The sequence below is a fragment of the Idiotropiscis lumnitzeri genome, chromosome 14, assembly GCF_059441095.1.
Source record: "Idiotropiscis lumnitzeri isolate Australia: NSW breed Sydney's pygmy pipehorse chromosome 14, RoL_Ilum_1.0, whole genome shotgun sequence".
Classification (NCBI taxonomy): Eukaryota; Metazoa; Chordata; class Actinopteri; order Syngnathiformes; family Syngnathidae; genus Idiotropiscis; species Idiotropiscis lumnitzeri.
In genome coordinates, this window is record NC_142404.1 from 2,106,533 (window position 1) to 2,124,638 (window position 18,106).

Consider the following 18,106-nt stretch of genomic DNA (forward strand, 5'->3'; position numbering starts at 1 on the left):
CCTGCTGTTAAAGGGTGATTGGAAGCAAGCGATGGATTTGAAAAAAATAACAGCACACTTTCACCAAACATTTAGCACACTTCTTCCTAATAATGCGGATTTTCTTTGACTTAGTTGAATTAAATTTGTCGTGGTATTATTTTAGTCATTCTCAGTCGCGTGGGTACAATTCTCAGAGCAGAATTGAAATGTTCAAAACAGTAAGTGCATTTCTCAAAACAATCTGTTCAAATAACAAAACATCATGGAACCCTGCAAAAGTCATTTTCATTCTCAAAATCCTTTGTATTCCTCTCAAACGTAAACACTGTATTTGCGTCACTGAACGTTAGGGTCTTCAAAGTCTTTGTGTCATTGTTTACGGATGAGACAGTCAAATCGCTTGGTCACGCTCTCAATATACTTGTTTACGTAATGGATGTTCCGATGTAAACTGCCACTTAAGCATGACAAATTCAGTATTCTGATTTGATAGTTACACTTCTGTGTGTGTGGAAGATTGATTGTAAGAGACTGTCCTATAGTCACATTTCACTGGCATCGGGCTGAAAAATTACAAAATTACAATTCGGTAAATTTAATATTTTTTCACAACTCTAGACTATTGGTCAGTCCACACGGACATGTAGGTATTATTATGTTGTCCTGAAAATGAGGCCTATGAACTGGCATCAGAAGTCATGACACACACACACATTCTAATTCATTACTGCCAAATAGGTGAATCTGGAATGAAATGAATAAATAGATGAAAAGAGGAGGAGGAGGTGGAGGAAGAGGAAAGAGAATAACAAAGTTGTGGGAAAAAAAAGTTGAAGAAAGACTTGAATTTGCGTGCCTTTTTAACATTCTTCTGCAGGGGGTATTTTCGATTCATTGGCACATTGGGCTACGAAGGAGGGGTCAAGGCCTGAGGGACAAAACGTCCGTTGTAGCGGTGTGTTCACGCCAGCAAAAGGCATCTAATGCTGCCTAAGCATGAGTGGCAGGAGCGGCGAACTTCCAGGAAAATGCTCCGACTTCCAATCCTTGCGACACAAAGCGGGACGCCGCCTCCTCCTTCTCGTCATACTGACTTACGCTTTCATGTCTCTCCAAAGGCCAACCGCACACTTTTTTTAAAACACAAAATAGACTCTAACTTTGCTGCATATCCAACCTGCCAACCTGTTTGTTATACAACGTAGAACCTTCACAATAATGACAACCTTTCCAACTTAGATTTTACTGGTACTTCAAACATGAAAATTGTGACTTATTTTACACATTTTATGTTCTGGAGGCAGGAAAGTTATTGTACAGTTTGATGAGAGGTTCTGGTTCCTATTCTCAGGTGATTGCTGTTTTTGTGTCTTAAAGGGGTAATCAACCCAAAAAATGTCCTTACAAGAATGCTTTATGCAGGCCTACTTGTCCAAACATGGCATTCTGATTCATGATGTGAAATATGAGTTAAGTAGTAAAACCACCAGTTTTAGCCATTTCAGGGCATGGCCATTTTGTCACTTCTGATGACTAAAAATAACATCACAGTCTCTCAGGTGCTCAGGCAAATACCAATCATGGCTCAGCTACAGATAACAGGCGAACCGTGATTGGTCGTTACCTGAGCCCAGAGCAACAACTGTGATTTGACAGAAGTGACAAAATGGCTGGCCACTCAGATGGCTAAGAATGCGTGGAATTCACTGCTCTCATATTTCACAAACGCAATATTAATCACAATGCCATGTTTCAACGAGTGAAGGCGCATAGAACATCCATCCATTATCTGAAACGCTTCTCCTCACGGAAGTTGCGGGGGTGCTGAAGCTTATACCAGCTGTCTTCAGCAGTAGGCAGGGTACACCCTGGACTGGTCAGCCAATTGCAGGGCACACAAACACAAACGACCACCCATTTTCACAAACACATCTAATAACAATTTAGAGAGTTCTATCAACCTTCCATGCATGTTTTTTGGAATGTGGGAGGAAACCGGAGGACCTGAGGAAACCCACGCAGGGACGGGGTGAATATGCAAACTCCACACAAAAGGCTGAAAGCGGAATCGAACCATGCAACTCTGAAGTGTGAGGCCATCATTCTAACCAGTTGTCGATCGTGCCACCCTGGCGCATAGAATATTTTATTGCAAATATTTTTTTGTTGGGTAACTTGACCTTTAAATTGGAGGGGAAAATTTTAAAATGTGCTAAAAAATGACTCCCTTTTGCCACCCAAAAAAAAGCAAATGCTTCAAGAACGAAGTGATATTTTTGATGGAAAAGGGTGCAGCAATACCAGAAAATTATACTCTTATGAGAATAGTCAGAATTTTGATTGTGAGTGAAACAACATGAGTGATGAGTGAAAATATAAATTCTCATAAAAACCTGAACGCAACAGTCAGAAGTCCAGCAGGCAGAAATTTTCACTGAGACATGCCATCTCAATTCTCAGATTTGAAATTACAACAAGACCGTAAAATTACTTTTTAAACCATTATTAAAATGTGAAGGTTTATCTTTCGCTTTTGAATGTGAAATAATAAAAGTATTGTACAATTCAAGTGTAGTGTGGGCTTGAATTACAAAATTAATTTTAATGATTTTTTATTTAACTGTAAATGTTGTAGTTGTAAATAAAAAAAAAATTTAAAAAACTAAATTGAGACAATATTACATCAAAGCTTCTACTATTTGTGCATTTACTGAAGCAAAAAAAAGATGAAACAGTTCCTATTTTATTATTTTAAAAAAAAAGTTTTGGAAACACTCCATTAGGGGTACGTGCTGCAGTATGAACAAAAATCACCAGGCACAGATTTAAATATAAATAAAAAGGTTTTTATAAGTAAAGAGTAACAAACCAGCACGTTTGATCGTTGGTTAAAGATGCACAGACGTGGGTAGCTTTTATTCGGTCTGACAACGTTGATGACTATTGACAAGGCATGAACATAATCAGAATATGGAACTCAGACCAGCAGGTTTTATTTGAGAAGGGAAGTTGAGTTTTACCGCTGTGACTTTGTGGCAGTTTAACAACTCTTTTGAGCTTTGATGCAAAACAAAAAATATTATTTTAAGCCAGCAAAGGCACTCCCTGCTACAAAATAAATGCTTATAGTTCGGTATAAAATGCTTATATAGCCGTAGAGCAGCGGTGTCAAACTCATTTTTGTGGATGGGCCAGATCATACTTATGGTTTCCCTCAGAGGGCTGTTATGACGTTACGGTGTACCAAAACAAACTGATGGGTTAGGGAGTTTTGAAATCAGAAGCTAAGAAATAATTGTTTGTTCAACAATTTATTTTAAAGGGGGAGTATTGCTAAAAAATGAATGACAATATCTCAGATCTCAATGTTGTTAAAAGTGAAATAAATGTGTTAGAAACAGGAAGTTGACACACATGATTTCCCCTTTGCGGGCCACATAAAATCAAGTCGCGGGCCAGATCTGTCCCCCGGGCCTTGAGTTTGACACCTGTGCCGTAGAGCCTGTTGCTGACGGTGCTGACTAAAGACAGACTTGACCCTGGACAGGTCGCGGGTCAATCACGGGATCATTCTGATGGGGTATTGCCAGGGAACAGAGCCTTATGCCAGCGATGAGGACTAAATTAGCAATGGAATTGCATTCAGATGTTAAATACAAGCCTTCAGAAGCTTGGTTAATAAATAGCAGTTAAAATAAAATAAAGTGACAGTGTGGGAAGTCATTTTCCACTATCGACATGTTCTAGATTCAGATTTTTCAAACATTGTGTGTGATTTGACATGCACAGTGCCCCTGATTATACATTCTACATAAGACGGCACACATTTAGTTGTAAACACTGAGAATAAAAGCTAAAATCAAGTCTTCATGTTAGTGTTCCAGTGTTCACATGATGTCCAGGACAATCAAGGTATCCCTCAAGCTTGCTGTGGCGAAAGGTCCAGTTGATCCCAAAGTTCATGATAGACAAGTAGAGGGAGTGAAGCTCAGTGGAGCTTGTTGTTGTGAACCAGTTTTTGTTTAGGTTGCACCAGTCATATTATGATTCCAGATCAGATGAGTCAAAATCATGATTCAAAACCTGACTTCAACCACAGTGAGTACAAATTAACATGCAGAAAATGACAACGTTCAATTTTTACAGAGAGGATTCAGTCCATCATAACCATAGAAACCGAATCTTAGCTTTGTTCATGATAGGAGGTTTAAAAAGAAATAGTGGGATTGTTGGTCAAAGTTATGCAAAGTTTGAAAAGATCCATCCCTCCATCCATCCATCATCTGTACCACTTCTCCTCACTAGGGTTGCGGAGGGTGCTGGTGCCAATCCCAGCTATCTTTGGGCAGTAGGCGGGGGACACCCTGAACTGGTTGCCAGCCAATTGCAGGGCACACAGAGACGAACAACCATTCACGCTCACACTCATACGTAGGGGCAATTTAGAGTGTTCAATCGAGCTGCCATGCATGTCTTTGGAATATGGGAGAAAACCGGAGTACCCGGAGGAAACCCACGCAGGTACGGGGAGAACATGCAAACTCCACACAGGAAGGCCGGAGCCCGGATCAAACCCACGACCACTGCTGTCTCTCACTGTGAGGCCATCGTGCTAACCAGTCGGGCCACCGTGCCGCCCAGTTTGGAAACACAATGAGGAAAAACATGTCTTGGTCACCCCTGGTTTGATGTACAAAACACCTAACCATAAGAAGGATGTCATGCGCTTCACATTGCATTGAAGATTTGCAGCATAGATTTAATAATGATAATGAACAGAATGGAACACAAAATACAGCAAAACTGGCGCTTGTTGAAAAGTTAAATCATTATCTTGACAATCAAGCAAGCTACAATACCCCAGTAAGAAGCCGAGTGCGCTTCAAAAGCACGAGAATGGAGTACATCTCCATTTGTGTGGTGAAAAGATTTGGCTATGTGCTGCTGTCAAACATCAATGCGGGTGCTAACTACAAACTCGCTAACTCAGTCAACTCTTGAATGTTTAATTGCCACCTGTATCGCCATAATGATGTATGAGTGTGGTGTGGTGCTGATGCTACAGACGAGTGGGGACAGAGACCTGGAGGGGACGTAAATATCGATGAGGTCAAATGCAGAGAGTTGCACCACACTTTATTGTGTTTAGACCTGATCAAGGAAACTGGACCTGGAGGGAAACAAACAAGAATGAACTAAGAATGCACCATATTTCGTGTTGAAGCTAAGGTTCCAAGTTAGCAGACAAAGCTAATATTAGCTCCACTAAAGCTGACAAAACGTCAAACACGATTAGTTGAAAGCATCTGCACGAGCATTGTAATACATTATGAAGTCTTGGCTTTCATTGACAGATCTGCTTCGGCCAGAGGCGGAGCAAGATTTTTATCCATGTGGGATCCATCGGGCGTTCAAGGCTATCTCAGGATTCCTGCAAAACAAAACCTTGCAAATACTTAATCAACAAACAACATCCATCGCATATTGAATAAAATTTGTATGCGCACACACACACACGTCTAAAACATTGGCAAGACCAGCTACAAATGTGCAGGCAAAACATTTTTCAATAGCTAAAATGTAATTAATAATAATAATAAAATAAATGAAGCTGTAATTCATGTTGTTTCTCTTTAAAAACACTCATGTATCTTGAACCCCCCCCCCTACACCCCCATCCCCATGTTTTAATTTTCCACGCACCATATGAAAAAGATAAGACATTTTATTGTTACTTGTAGGCATCATTTAAAGTCATCCAATTTTATAAAATCTCCACTTTAAGATTATAAATGTCAGGGAAAATAGTCCAATGTACCGTATTTTCCAGACTATAAGGCACTACTTTTTCCCTAGATTTTGAACCATGCGGCTAATACAGCGGTGCGGCTTTTCTTTCACTGGTAGGGGAGCTCTATAGTTCAGAAAATACGCTAAATAAATCTTGATTTTTTTTTCTCTTGGGTCTGTTCTGTTTTAATTAGCAAAGTTGTTGCTGTGTTAAAAGGCACTGATCTAAGAATCTGTTGATGTACCTTTATGTGCATTCACAGTACAAAATCGTTCTGTACGTGCAGTAAACAACAACATTTATTTCAACTTAGACAACTGCGGCTTTTAGCCTGGTACGGCTTGTATATTATTTTTTTTTGTTTTTCCCCCAAAAAGAGTTGCTGGGGTTTATATACAGGTGTGCCTAATAGCCCGGAAAATGTGATAGCTAATTATAATAAATTTCAACCTTTTTCAAACTGCCGGCGACCCTCTCTAACTTTGACTAAGAAATTCTTCTTCACTTGCTCTTACTTAATTGCCTGAAAATTGTTCAACGTAAGAAACGAGAGCGTAGTCATCAACGACTATAGGGGATAAACCACTAACCAAATTTTGATGACAGAAAAGGGCTACTGTAAAATAATACAAATTTGATGTGACTCGGTTATTCTCGAGTTTTAATGCTCTCCTTAATTAGGGTTGACCTCGCCATCCAACAGACTGCCAAGGGTGGTGATCCAAATACAGTCAGCGTGACACTGAGCAACAATACATTTTGCTTCGGTAAAACACAGGATGGCTTACGGACCACTGATGAATTTCACCTTTTCCATTTTGTCTTGATTGAAAACATTCTCTTCAGAAGACCTGTGACTTGAACAACAACATCACTGCTGATCGAAATTCTGTTTGAATATTTATTACTGCGCAACAGCACATTATCCTTTTATGAAATAACTGGCGGCAAAAGACCAACGTCATTCGAGTGTTCCTGAGCAACAGCTAGTTGTCTTCAGGTGAAGCCATGTTTAACAACCAGAAATGAAGATCATCTCCTCACCATTGTCCACTCATCTCAGGTTGGGATAATTTGGCTGGCTAGAGAAATACCGAATGTCACCATAGTACTAATCCAAGTTCCAGCTAGGTGTACGATTCAAGACTACAAAAGCTGCCTCGGTGCTCATCTAAGTACTGTCCTTTACTAGCATTTTTTCCTGGCTAGGTTTAAAGACAAGAGAGGGAGATCATGTTCTGCCAGATGGCTTCCACAACAAGTAGAAGAGCAGCCGAGATGCTGGTCGTTTTTTTTCCGAGTGTCAGTAAGCAACAGAACGTTTCCAGGGGAAGTCATTCAGCAGATTGATGGACCAGAGGCGAATACAACTTTAGTCCAGGAGCATTCACAGTGTCTTTCAAACTAAAATCTTTAGGCTCCAGGCAGCTTGAGGACAAGAGTCAAGATTGGAACAATGCAACAAGAGAAAAGAAGGTTGGGTGACATTTTTACCTGGTTCAAAGGTTTCAGAATGGCCGGTGATCCATGATTTAGGCACCCATATATTAATAAATAGATCTGATCATTAACTCCAAAAAAATATAGTTCAGATCTTGTGGCAGGTTTTGTTAAGAAGTGTCCCGACATTCATCTTCGTCACAGTGAGTTCCCAATACTGTCACCAGTCCCTTGATGTTGGTGATGGGACGCACATCATGAAGTTGTCTTCTTCGATCAATAAACGTGGCCAATCGTGTTGTGTCCAGAGGTGTCTTGGAGTACTCCCCACCGTGAGCTCCTCCACGGCCCACCCATGGGTGCTGCAAACAGGAAGTAGCAGTTGGCCTCTTCCTAGGATCCTGCTGGAGCACAGAGGACACAAAATCCCTCGCTGCCTGGCTCACATCCCTGAAGTAATCATTGGGGAAGCAGAAGTCAAGGCGGCAGATGTTGACGCAGGTTTCCTCGGGAGACTCATCGAGAAAAGGCGACACGCCGCTGAGCATGACGTAAGCCAGGACACCAATGCTCCACAAGTCGGTTGCTACAGAGACTGGGGTGCCGCAGATGAGTTCGGGTGCGGCAAACTCTGGGTTTCCCAACAACAGGTGGACATAGCGGCGGTGTGCCGACAGTTGCACAGCATCTCCAAGGTCGATGAGCTTGATGCACGGGGTGGGCGAGTGAAGCTCCACCATGATGTTCTCAGGCTTGGAGAGAGAAGGAAAAAAAATCCTGATACTCAGGCTTGAGGTCGAGTGTGAACAATCTGTTATCAGATCCCTGACACACATTGAGTGAAAGACAAAGCGTTCTGACCTTCAGATCCAGGTGTGCAACTCGGCACGTGTGAAGGTGCTGCAAGGCTTCCAGTATTTCTCGGATGAAGAAGGCCACCTTTTCCTCCATCAACTCATCGTGGGCGACCAGGTAGTCAAGGAGACGACCGTCCACCAGCCTGACAACCACATACAAATATTCGTTTGAAACATGTCATTGTGATGTCATTATCCACACCGCTTATCCTGTCCAGGGTCACCGGAGGGTGCTGGGTACGAGCGAAAGGCACACTACACCCAGAACTGGTCACCAGCCAGTCACACGGCAGACATAGACACTGAGTGGGAACCGAACCCACGCTGCCTGCACATAACTCAGGCGGATGTGCCACTACTCTGTCAGTGACTTTCGTTCGAACCATAATTTAGCTTATTTATCCATCTGTTTTCTGGTACAGCTCCAGCTGTTATGAAATGCGCTATATAAATAAGATTGCATTGTATTGTATTGTATTGTATTGTGCATTTCCTCTTCAGGGTTACTTGTGAGATGGAAGCCAACCACAGCGCATTTTGTGTGAAAGGGATATGTACACCCTGGACTCAATCGCACGTAATTTAGTACATCTTGAATTGAAACCTCCATTAGTATGTGGAACAAATCTTTAAAAGCTAAACGTGTGGTAGTTTCAAGTATGAAGTGGTCACTTACAGCTCAAGGATTAGCATCACTGACATGGGGGACTCGTAGGTGTCCAACAGTGCCACCAGTTGGTGGTTCTGCACATGTTGGAGGATTTCTGCCTCATGAGCCGCCTGCTCCTTCTTCTGCATTTTCTTGCTCACGAACTTCACCGCCACCTGCCAGTGACACGCAGCCACACAATGTAAAATGTATCTGTATTTTTAAATGTAAACACATCGACAGCTTTGCCGAAAGTTATTTTGGTAGCTCGAGTCAGGATAAGGAAGATGGATGGATGGCAATGTTGCTAAACATTTTCATCTCGCTAATTTGTGCTGCAACACTGCAACTTGGTTGACCTTTGGCTTTGGTTTAAAGTGCTTTGGACGCTGCATCAAAGTGGTTCTTTGCTTTGCTTCAGTTCGAAGTCATTAACCCAGAAACCCCGGTGTCATGTTAATTAGCACCATTGTTTTGTAACAGTAGTAAAGGAATTTCAAAACAGCTCACTCACATTCACAGTTTCAGATATGGCAGATAACTCCATTTACTTGGTATGTTTAATTTCACCCTTGATGGGATGGGCAGGCACTAGAGTGTCGCAAACATTTGCATACAAGCATTGAAACAGTCAATTTTTAATGATATAACTTCTTGCAACATTACTGCAGTGCATGTAAGTGGCACTCAGGTGTATATGTGCATTATATTCTTGTGTGCCACTTGTGCATCAAAGAGCAGAGGAGAGTGCAGGGCTCGAAGTGAATAAAAATGTTTTTCAAACAGGGCTGCGAAATAAATTAATTAATCGTACTAAATCCTAGACTCAACTGGGATAGGCACCAGCACCCCCCGCGACCCTAGTGAGGAGAAGCGGTACAGAAGATGGATGGATGGATAAATCCTAGACTCACCACTGCCAGTGAGGTCAGGGGGAGGGGAAAGCTCCAAGCAACAACATCTGGTGTTCGATTGTTTTTTTTGCACCCATGAATTTTGAGTCATGCATTTTAAAAATGCCCTGAAACTGCAATAAAAGAATAAAAGGACAGTATTGACACTCAGGGGCCACAACATGAGGTGTTTCTTATATTTTAGGGAACTTATTGTGTTACATAAGAAGGTCATAATATCAGAAACAGTACCTGGTATGATGCCATTTTGCTTTACCACCTAAGTTTATTCTTAAATATCTTTTTGAAATTACGACTCAAAACTGAGCATTATTATCTGTGTTAAAAAACAAAAAAATTTCGATTGGAGGGTGCAGTTAATTATATATCTCACCATTTTCTTTGTAGACTTGTTGAGACATTTCCGTACCACCGAGAAGCGTCCCCTGGTGAAAACAGTAAAATGGTTCACATTCTTATCCATGTTTAAAATGTAATGTTAGCAGCAATAGATTCAGATTCTGTGCATATTTTACCTTCCAATCTCGCAAATCTCGGAGAATGTCAACTCAAAGTTTTCTTTCCACTGGATTCCTGTTCCATCATAAGCAGAGTCTTAACAAGGAAAAAGTGAATGGATTAAAGGAAACATATTTTTAACCATCATTTAATTAATATATATACCCAGTAACAGTGAACCCTCCATTCAAATTTAATTTCAAATTCACTCAACGTGCTTTGTGTACAACTGTGCTCTACAAACAGTCCCGCTCTCTTTCATTTGTAACCATCAAAAGAATTTGAGCAATTCCATTCTATAACAGCTGTCATAGTAAGCTGTAAGTCATTCATATATGTACATACATACAGTACAATTTTATTAATATAGCGCATTTCACAATATTGTTCTAATGCTATAAAAACATGGCATCTATCAAAAGAAAGATTAGACTCTCGTCTTTAATCAGGAAAAAAAAGTGTATTTCTTTTTCCGTTTTTTTTTTGCTGACAGCGTTAGAAAATTGGTCAAAATTCATATTCCTGACAAAAAAGAGCAACAAACATTTGTGAAAACAAACATTTCAAGCTCAACCTTGATTGACACTGCACATTTTTCTTTTGTGTCAGCTCAAACATCTCTCTCTCTCTCTTTCTCACTCTCTCTCTCTCTCTCTCTCTCTCTCTGAAGGGTGCTGGAGCCTATCCCAGCTGACTATGGGTGCTGTCAAGTGATTACTTTTTTTTAACTAACTAATCACAAAAAATTCCATGATTAATTGCGATTAATCACATTTTTCAACTACTATATTTTGCGAAGCTTGTAACAGATATTTACTTGAATCATATCTTGGAATTGATGCAAAGTTACCAAATATAGAGTATAGTTCATTCAAAGACTGTTCTAATAGCTTTCTTTGATTCTTGAATGCAATCTAAATGGCGACATCTTTACATACATTTTTTTTCAAAATATTTCTCAAAGCACCACACTCCAGCAGTGTTAGTTTGCAAGGCCCAGTGTTAACTTGAACACAGTGTTTTGTTCTGAGACATGCTAAAGATGTACAGTTAATATGGCACAATATTTGCAAAGTATGTGTAATAATTATATATATTAGGGCTGTCAAAATTAAAGCATTAACTCAGGTGATTAATCTAAATTTTTTAACTCAGTTAAATATTTTAACTCAGTTTACTCAGTATGATTTACTTCAAAAATAATTTGCATACTTTGCAAATATTGTGCCATATTAGCTGTCTTTAGCACGTCTCAGAACAAAACACTGCTTTTAGTTTCCATATATATATATATATATATATATATATATATCCATCCATCCATTATCTTTACCACTTTTCCTCACTAGGGTTGCGGGGGGAGGAGGGGGGATGCTGGAGCTTATCCCAGCTATCTTCGGGCAGTAGGCGGGGGGACACCCTGAACTGGTTGCTAGCCAATCACCGGGCACACATAGACAAACAACCATCCGCACTCACACTCATACCTAGGGACAATTTCGAGTGTTTAATCGACCTGCATGTTTTTGGAATGTGGGAAGAAACCGGATTACCCGGAGAAAACCCTCGCAGGCACAGGGAGAACCAGAGCCAGAATCGAACACACGACCTCTGTACTGTGAGGCCATCGTGCTAATCATTCGCCCACCTTTCCACCTTCTATATACATATAGTCTAATTCAATTTATTGCCATTATAAGAGTAATTTAAATTTAAAAATTAAAAACGTATCAGAAAATAGCAAACGGTGTTCTTGTTTATACTGGTTATTTTTCACACAAAGATACTCCAGTGATATAGATCGGGCATTTCTATTGCTGTTGTTGTTGTTTTTTTTTTTAATGCGTGTGTGTTGTGTTCTTACTATTGCTGGAAAGTGAAACCATATTGGAAGGCTCTGATGGGGGGCCAAGTCCCCAGCGGTTGGACGCTCGCACTCTGAACTGATAATGACCGCCTGGGATGAGCGTGTCAATCTGAAGACACTCCTCCACGCTGCTGGACACTTGTTGCCACAGCAAGGAGTCTGGACAGAGGAGGAGAGTTCTGATTCAGCATCTCAAATTTCTTTTGAGGTCACAAACCAAAAAAGGTCTCACCTTCCTGGCGGTACTCCACCATGTAGCTGCTGACTGCACAGTGAGCAGAGGAGGCCGGAGGCAGCCAGTGGAGCATCACGGCTGTATTGCTGGCCTCCTGAGCGACCGGTCTCCCAGGGGCTGCTGGAATACCTTGGACAAAACAAAAATATATTCTACTTCAGTAACTTAGAAAGTGGTTGTTTGCCAAGTTGCCAACCGATGTTATCAGTGACACAGGATGGACTTCCAGAGGCATAGGCGTAACATATATTTAGTCTGATGCTCTTTGTGGATCGACCGATTCAGATTTGATTTTTTTTTAAGCTTTACAACCACCATTGATCTTTTGTTTTGGTCAGCAATAGGGAACAGAACCAAAACAAAAAAAATCTGATTATGTACTGTACATACCAATAAAGTGGAGTAATATATTCCCTTTTCATAATTTATGGCAGCCTGTCCTTTGGCACCATTTTGCTTCTCACAGGTCTATTTACTATTACGGCAGATAGTTTAGGAGAGGAGACTCACAATGCTTCTGAAAGTGTTTGGCTCAGCACAGCAGGCCTTGCTGGCCCTGACCACTAGTTTTCACATAGCCTTAACCATTACCTTGCACTTTGATAGAGGCAGATGAGGAGGCCGACCCGTGATCATTGACGGCCACACAGGTGTAGATGCCGGTGTCCTGTGGCATCAGGTTACAAATCTTTAACAAGATGTCACCCGTATCCCTGGAGATGAAAAACGGATGAGAAAAGAACACATGGGACAGGAAAGCTACAAGACTAGAATGTCACCAGCACCTGATGTTGATGGTGAAACGGCTGTTGCTGGTCACCGGGTTCTGGTCGGGGCCCTTCAGGGTAACAGAAGGTTTGGGTCGTCCACACACCTTGCAACAGAGGATCACTGTCTCCCCGAAGGCACACACCACGTCGGAGAGCGGCACCAGGAACTCCGGAGCCACTAGACACAGGAAGCATATGGGATCAAACAAGGCAACATGTAGTCTGTCCAGGGACGTGGTGGCCATCGGGGATTTGGATAAAATGTTCCGAAATTCTTGAACGGCCTCTGTATTTGGGCCGATCGAACCGAGTGATGGCCAACCCATCACGCCCCACCCTGGTGACGATTAACTTTCAATGGGGCATGTCCGCCATGCCTCCTCAGAGCCCCCGTCGACGATGTTTCGGCGCAAGAACCCACCGCCAGCATCCCTCCACGGCACCTCTTGACAAATATTTTTCACACACCAGATTTCACCACTGGTGATGCTCTGCTCAGCCTCTATCTCAACTGCTTTCATTTCTTACTTGTTCTTGGGGTACCTTCCCTTTAGGTTTGTCTACAGCAAGTGAAATTCATTCTCAATAGGATCCAGCTGAGGTGATCGACTTGGCTATATAACATTCTTTGCCTTAGAAATACTCTTTGGTTGCTTTCATGATATGCTGTAGGACATTGACCATCAGCAGTGTGAAGCACCATCCAGTGAGTTCTGATACATTTGGCTAAAAATGAGCATATAATACTTCCTGAAACACTTCAGAATCTATCCTGATGCTTTTGTCAGAAGTCACATCATCAATAAACACAAAGCAACCAGTTCCATTGGCAGCCATACATGCCTCATTTGTTTAATTACTTTTGGTCCCTTCAAAAGTGGGCAACACATATACAGTGCAAACTTTTGTACACGTACAAAAAAAAAAGAAACAATAATGTTAATGTCTGTGAAATAATCTCTCAGAAACTTCAATAATAATTTGTGTTTGATAAGTATTTAAAGTTATATCTAATTTTCATATATAGTCTTCTTACCTTCCTGGATGAAGTTTGGGTTGAGAAGCTGGAAAACAGACATTAAAACAAGTATTTATTCGTTTGTATTTTTGAACGCCGCTCCCCTTATTTAATTAAAAAAAAAAATCACTTCGCTTTCAACTAAAACGCAAAGCTTATTTGCTTATTTTCTGATGACAAAACATTGGGGAATATATATTTCACATTGAATGGTGAAACTTTAAATCAATTTTTTTCAAATTACCTCCATGCCAGTTTTTGGGTCAAGGTCGTCGTCACAGTCTGATTCATCTGAAGTGTGAACCTCCTGGAAGGGGAAGCAGGCGAGGGAGTGGAAAAGAGAATTATCCAATAATGGGAATGCATGGTGGGAGCAGAGGGGCGGAGTTAAACAAATAGCAGGAGTAATGAGGAAGTGTAGAAAAGAGCAAGTAGGAATACCACAGAGAAATTAACACCGGAGGAAACAATTAGGTGAAGAATAAGGATTTAATTTTCTTCCTTTGGATTTGGTGTCCATCAACACAGGAGAATGTGTATGTTTAGACTTACCTTTTTAAAGTTTGTACTACAAATGTGATCATCGTTTTTAATGTGTGATGTTTAAATACTTTCAATGAATATTTGAAGTTAGTCTAGTGGCTCTCAAATGGGGGGGACGTGAAGACACCTCAGGTGGTACGTGACATTTAAAAATATAACAGTGTTGACAGGAGGTAATGTCACTCTGCTTTTGATTTATTAAATGGGTATTTTAAGATAATTATTTTTAAATCAGTTTCTGCTTTTGTTCAAAATTAAGTGAATTCATTCTTTTTTTATTTTTAGTTATTTTTATCTCCAAGTAGATACCACTACAAACCAAAAGTTCCAAACGTTAATGAACGAGACACTGACACTTTTTTTTTTCATGCAAAGTGCTTTGCACTGATTCAGTGGACTGAAAAAATATTTTACAGGGCGTACATCATTGTAAAAAGGTTGAGAACCACTGGGCTACGGGGTTTTGTTTTACATAAAAAACACTGTTGTACTCACGCTCATGTTAGTTCACAAACAAAAGTACCAAAAACAAACCTAAAGGAATAGTTACCAGTTATCACAAAGTCTTTCACCAGTAGTCATGCACGGTGACAGAAACATCAAATGAGACACAAAAAGAACTTTATTTGAAAAAAAACAAAACAAAAATAACTTAAAGGTTTATTCAAGGTTGTAAAACATTTTTCCCCAAGAGTTAAAACCAAAATCTGTGTTTCTTAACCATCAGACATCTTGGAATTCACATGATCAACTTTAAGAGCTAATGCAATAAACCGATGCTTGTTTCACCCTGTTAATAACTCAACAACTAAATTAATTTAAGCTCTAAAGAATAATTAATTACTAAGAGGCGACACCAACTGGCTTGGTTCAAATAGGCATGCGAGCAGCCAACTAGCATTCAGGGGAAAGTAAAGAAAAATCCATCTTACTTATAACTTTCAAACCGTCTTTGATGTCACGTGAACAAATGTCACCGCAAGCAATCTAATTTATTTGATTTTCTCAACGATTTACAATAAATAGTGAATAAGCCACTAATTAGCCATCGTGGTTAGTCTGGGCTCGCAAGTTGCTAACTAGCTAGCCTACCACAGAAATATATGACGTTTCGTGATGTTTATTGTAAGTGGGTTTGCCAGGTCAACTAATGCAAGAAAGTTTAATGAAGTACATTAAAGTCTTTTCTATCCATCCATCCATTATCCGCCGCTTATCCGGGCCGGGTCGCGGGGGCAGCAGCTTCAGCAGGGAAGCCCAGACTTCCCGCTCCCCGGCCACATCTTCCAGCTCTGCTGGAGGGATGCCCAGGCGTTCCCAGGCCAGCCGGGAGACATAGCCTCTCCAGCGTGTCCTGGGTCGTCCTCCGGGACTCCTGCCGGTGGGACATGCCCGGACCACCTCACCAGGGGGGCGTCCAGGAGGCATCCTAATCAGATGCCCGAGCCACCTCATCTGGCCCCTCTCTACGTGGAGGAGCAGCGGCTCGACACTGAGTCCCCCCCGGATGGCCGAGCTTCTCACCCTATCTCTAAGGGAGAGCCCAGACACCCTGCGGAGGAAACTCATTTCGGCCGCTTGTATCCGAGATCTTGTTCTTTCGGTCACGACCCACAGCTCGTGACCATAGGTGAGGGTAGGAACGTAGATCGACCGGCAAATCGAGAGCTTCACCTTTTCTTCAACACGACAGACCGATACAGCGTCCGCATCACAGCGGAGACGGCACCGATCTGCCTGTCGATCTCTCGCTCCATCCTCCCCTCACTCGTAAACAAGACCCCAAGATACTTAAACTCCTCCACTTGGGGCAGGATCTCCTCCCTGACCTGGAGAGGGCACTCCACCCTTTTCCGACTGAGAACCATGGTCTCAGATTTGGAGGTGCTGATCTTCATCCCAACCGCTTCACACTCTGCTGCGAACTGCTCCAGTCAGAGTTGGAGATCACGGTTTGAGGAAGCCAACAGTACCACATCATCTGCAAAAAGCAGAGATGAAATACTGAGGTCACCAAACCGGATCCCTTCATCACCTCGACCGGGCCTAGAAAGTCTGTCCATAAAAGTTATGAACAGAATCGGTGACAAAGGGCAGCCTTGACGGAGTCCAACCCTCACTGGAAACGAATCCGACTTACTGCCGGCAATGCGGACCAAACTTTGACATCGGTGGTACAGGGACCATAGTGCCCATATCAGGGGGCTCAGTACCCCGTACTCCCGAAGCACGCCACAAAACACATGTAGACTGGTTGGGCGAACTCCCATGCACCCTCAAGGACCCTGTAGAGAGTGTAGAGCTGGTCCACTGTCCCACGGCCAGGACGAAAACCGGACTGCTCCATCTGGATCTGAGATTCAACCTCCCGACGGACCCTCCTCTCCAGTACCCCTGAGTAGACCTTACCAGGGAGGCTGAGGAGTGTGATTCCTCTATAATTGGAACACACCCTCCGGTCCCCCTTCTTAAAAAGGGGGACCACCACCCCGGTCTGTCAATCCAGAGGCACTGTCCCAGATGTCCATGCAATGTTGTAGAGGCGTGTCAACCATGACAGCCCCACAACATCCAGAGCCTTGAGGAACTCCGGGCGGATCTCATCCACCCCCAGGGCCTTGCCACAGAGGAGCTTGTTAACCACCTCGGTTACCTCAGCCCCTGAGATAGGTGAGTCCACCACGGAGTCCCTAGGCTCTGCTTCCTCAATGGAAGGCTTGTCGGTGGAATTGAGGAGGTCTTCGAAGTATTCTCCCCACCGACTCACAACGTCCCGAGTCGAGGTCAGCAGCACCCCATCTCCACTATAAATAGTGTTCATGGTGTACTGCTTCCCTCTCCTGAGACGACGGATGGTGGACCAGAATTTCCTCGATGCCGTGTGGAAGTCGTTTTCCATGGCCTCGCTGAACTCCTCCCACGCCCGAGTTTTTGCTTCGGCAAACACCGAAGCCGTATTCCGCTTGGCCAGTCGGTACCTGTCAGCTGCCTCCGGAGTCCCACAGGCCAAAAAGGCTCGATAGGACTCTTTCTTCAGCCTGACAGCATCCCTTACCGCCGGTGTCCACCAGCGGGTTCGGGGGTTGCCGCCACGACAGGCACCGACCACCTTACGTCCACAGCTTCGATCGGCTGCCTCAACAATGGAGGCACGGAACATGGTCCACTCAGACTCAATGTCCCCCGCCTCACAATACGTTTGGGTCTGCCGGGTCGGACCGGCATCTTCCCCCACCATCGGAGCCAACTCACCACCAGGTGGTGATCAGTTGACAGCTCCGCCCCTCTCTTCACCCGAGTGTCCAAAACTTGCGGGCGCAAATCCGATGACACGACTATAAAGTCGATCATCGAACTGCGGCCTAGGGTGTCCTGGTGCCGAGTGCACATATGGACACCCTTATGTTTGAACATGGTTTTCGTTATCGACAATCCATGACGAGCACAGAAGTCTAGTAACAGAACACCGCTCGGGTTCAGATTGGGGGGGCCATTCCTCCCAATCACGCCCTTCCAGGTCTCACTGTCATTACCCACATGAG

At 42.7% G+C, this 18,106-nt stretch overlaps 2 protein-coding genes across 2 annotated transcripts in view; both read right to left on the reverse strand.

Moving 5' to 3' along the window:
- Nucleotides 1-5,676: 5,676 nt before the first annotated feature.
- On the reverse strand, nucleotides 5,677-15,200 carry LOC148323126 (kalirin-like). Its single transcript, XM_088315418.1, has 11 exons — nucleotides 14,266-15,200; nucleotides 14,040-14,067; nucleotides 13,019-13,181; nucleotides 12,825-12,946; nucleotides 12,231-12,362; nucleotides 11,996-12,157; nucleotides 10,149-10,227; nucleotides 10,007-10,058; nucleotides 8,747-8,895; nucleotides 8,075-8,213; nucleotides 5,677-7,965 (listed from the first exon to the last, which is right to left on the reverse strand). The coding sequence occupies exons 1-11, from the start codon at nucleotides 14,269-14,271 to the stop codon at nucleotides 7,384-7,386; spliced, it is 1,614 nt and encodes a 537-aa protein (XP_088171544.1). The 5' UTR covers nucleotides 14,272-15,200; the 3' UTR covers nucleotides 5,677-7,383.
- LOC148323127 (kalirin-like) overlaps nucleotides 14,266-18,106 on the reverse strand; it is a 192,797-nt gene continuing 188,956 nt past the window's right edge. The window contains exon 55 of the transcript XR_015846514.1: nucleotides 14,266-14,328. The gene's annotated coding sequence lies outside the window, so the exon portion shown is untranslated. The remainder of the gene's footprint in view (nucleotides 14,329-18,106) is intronic.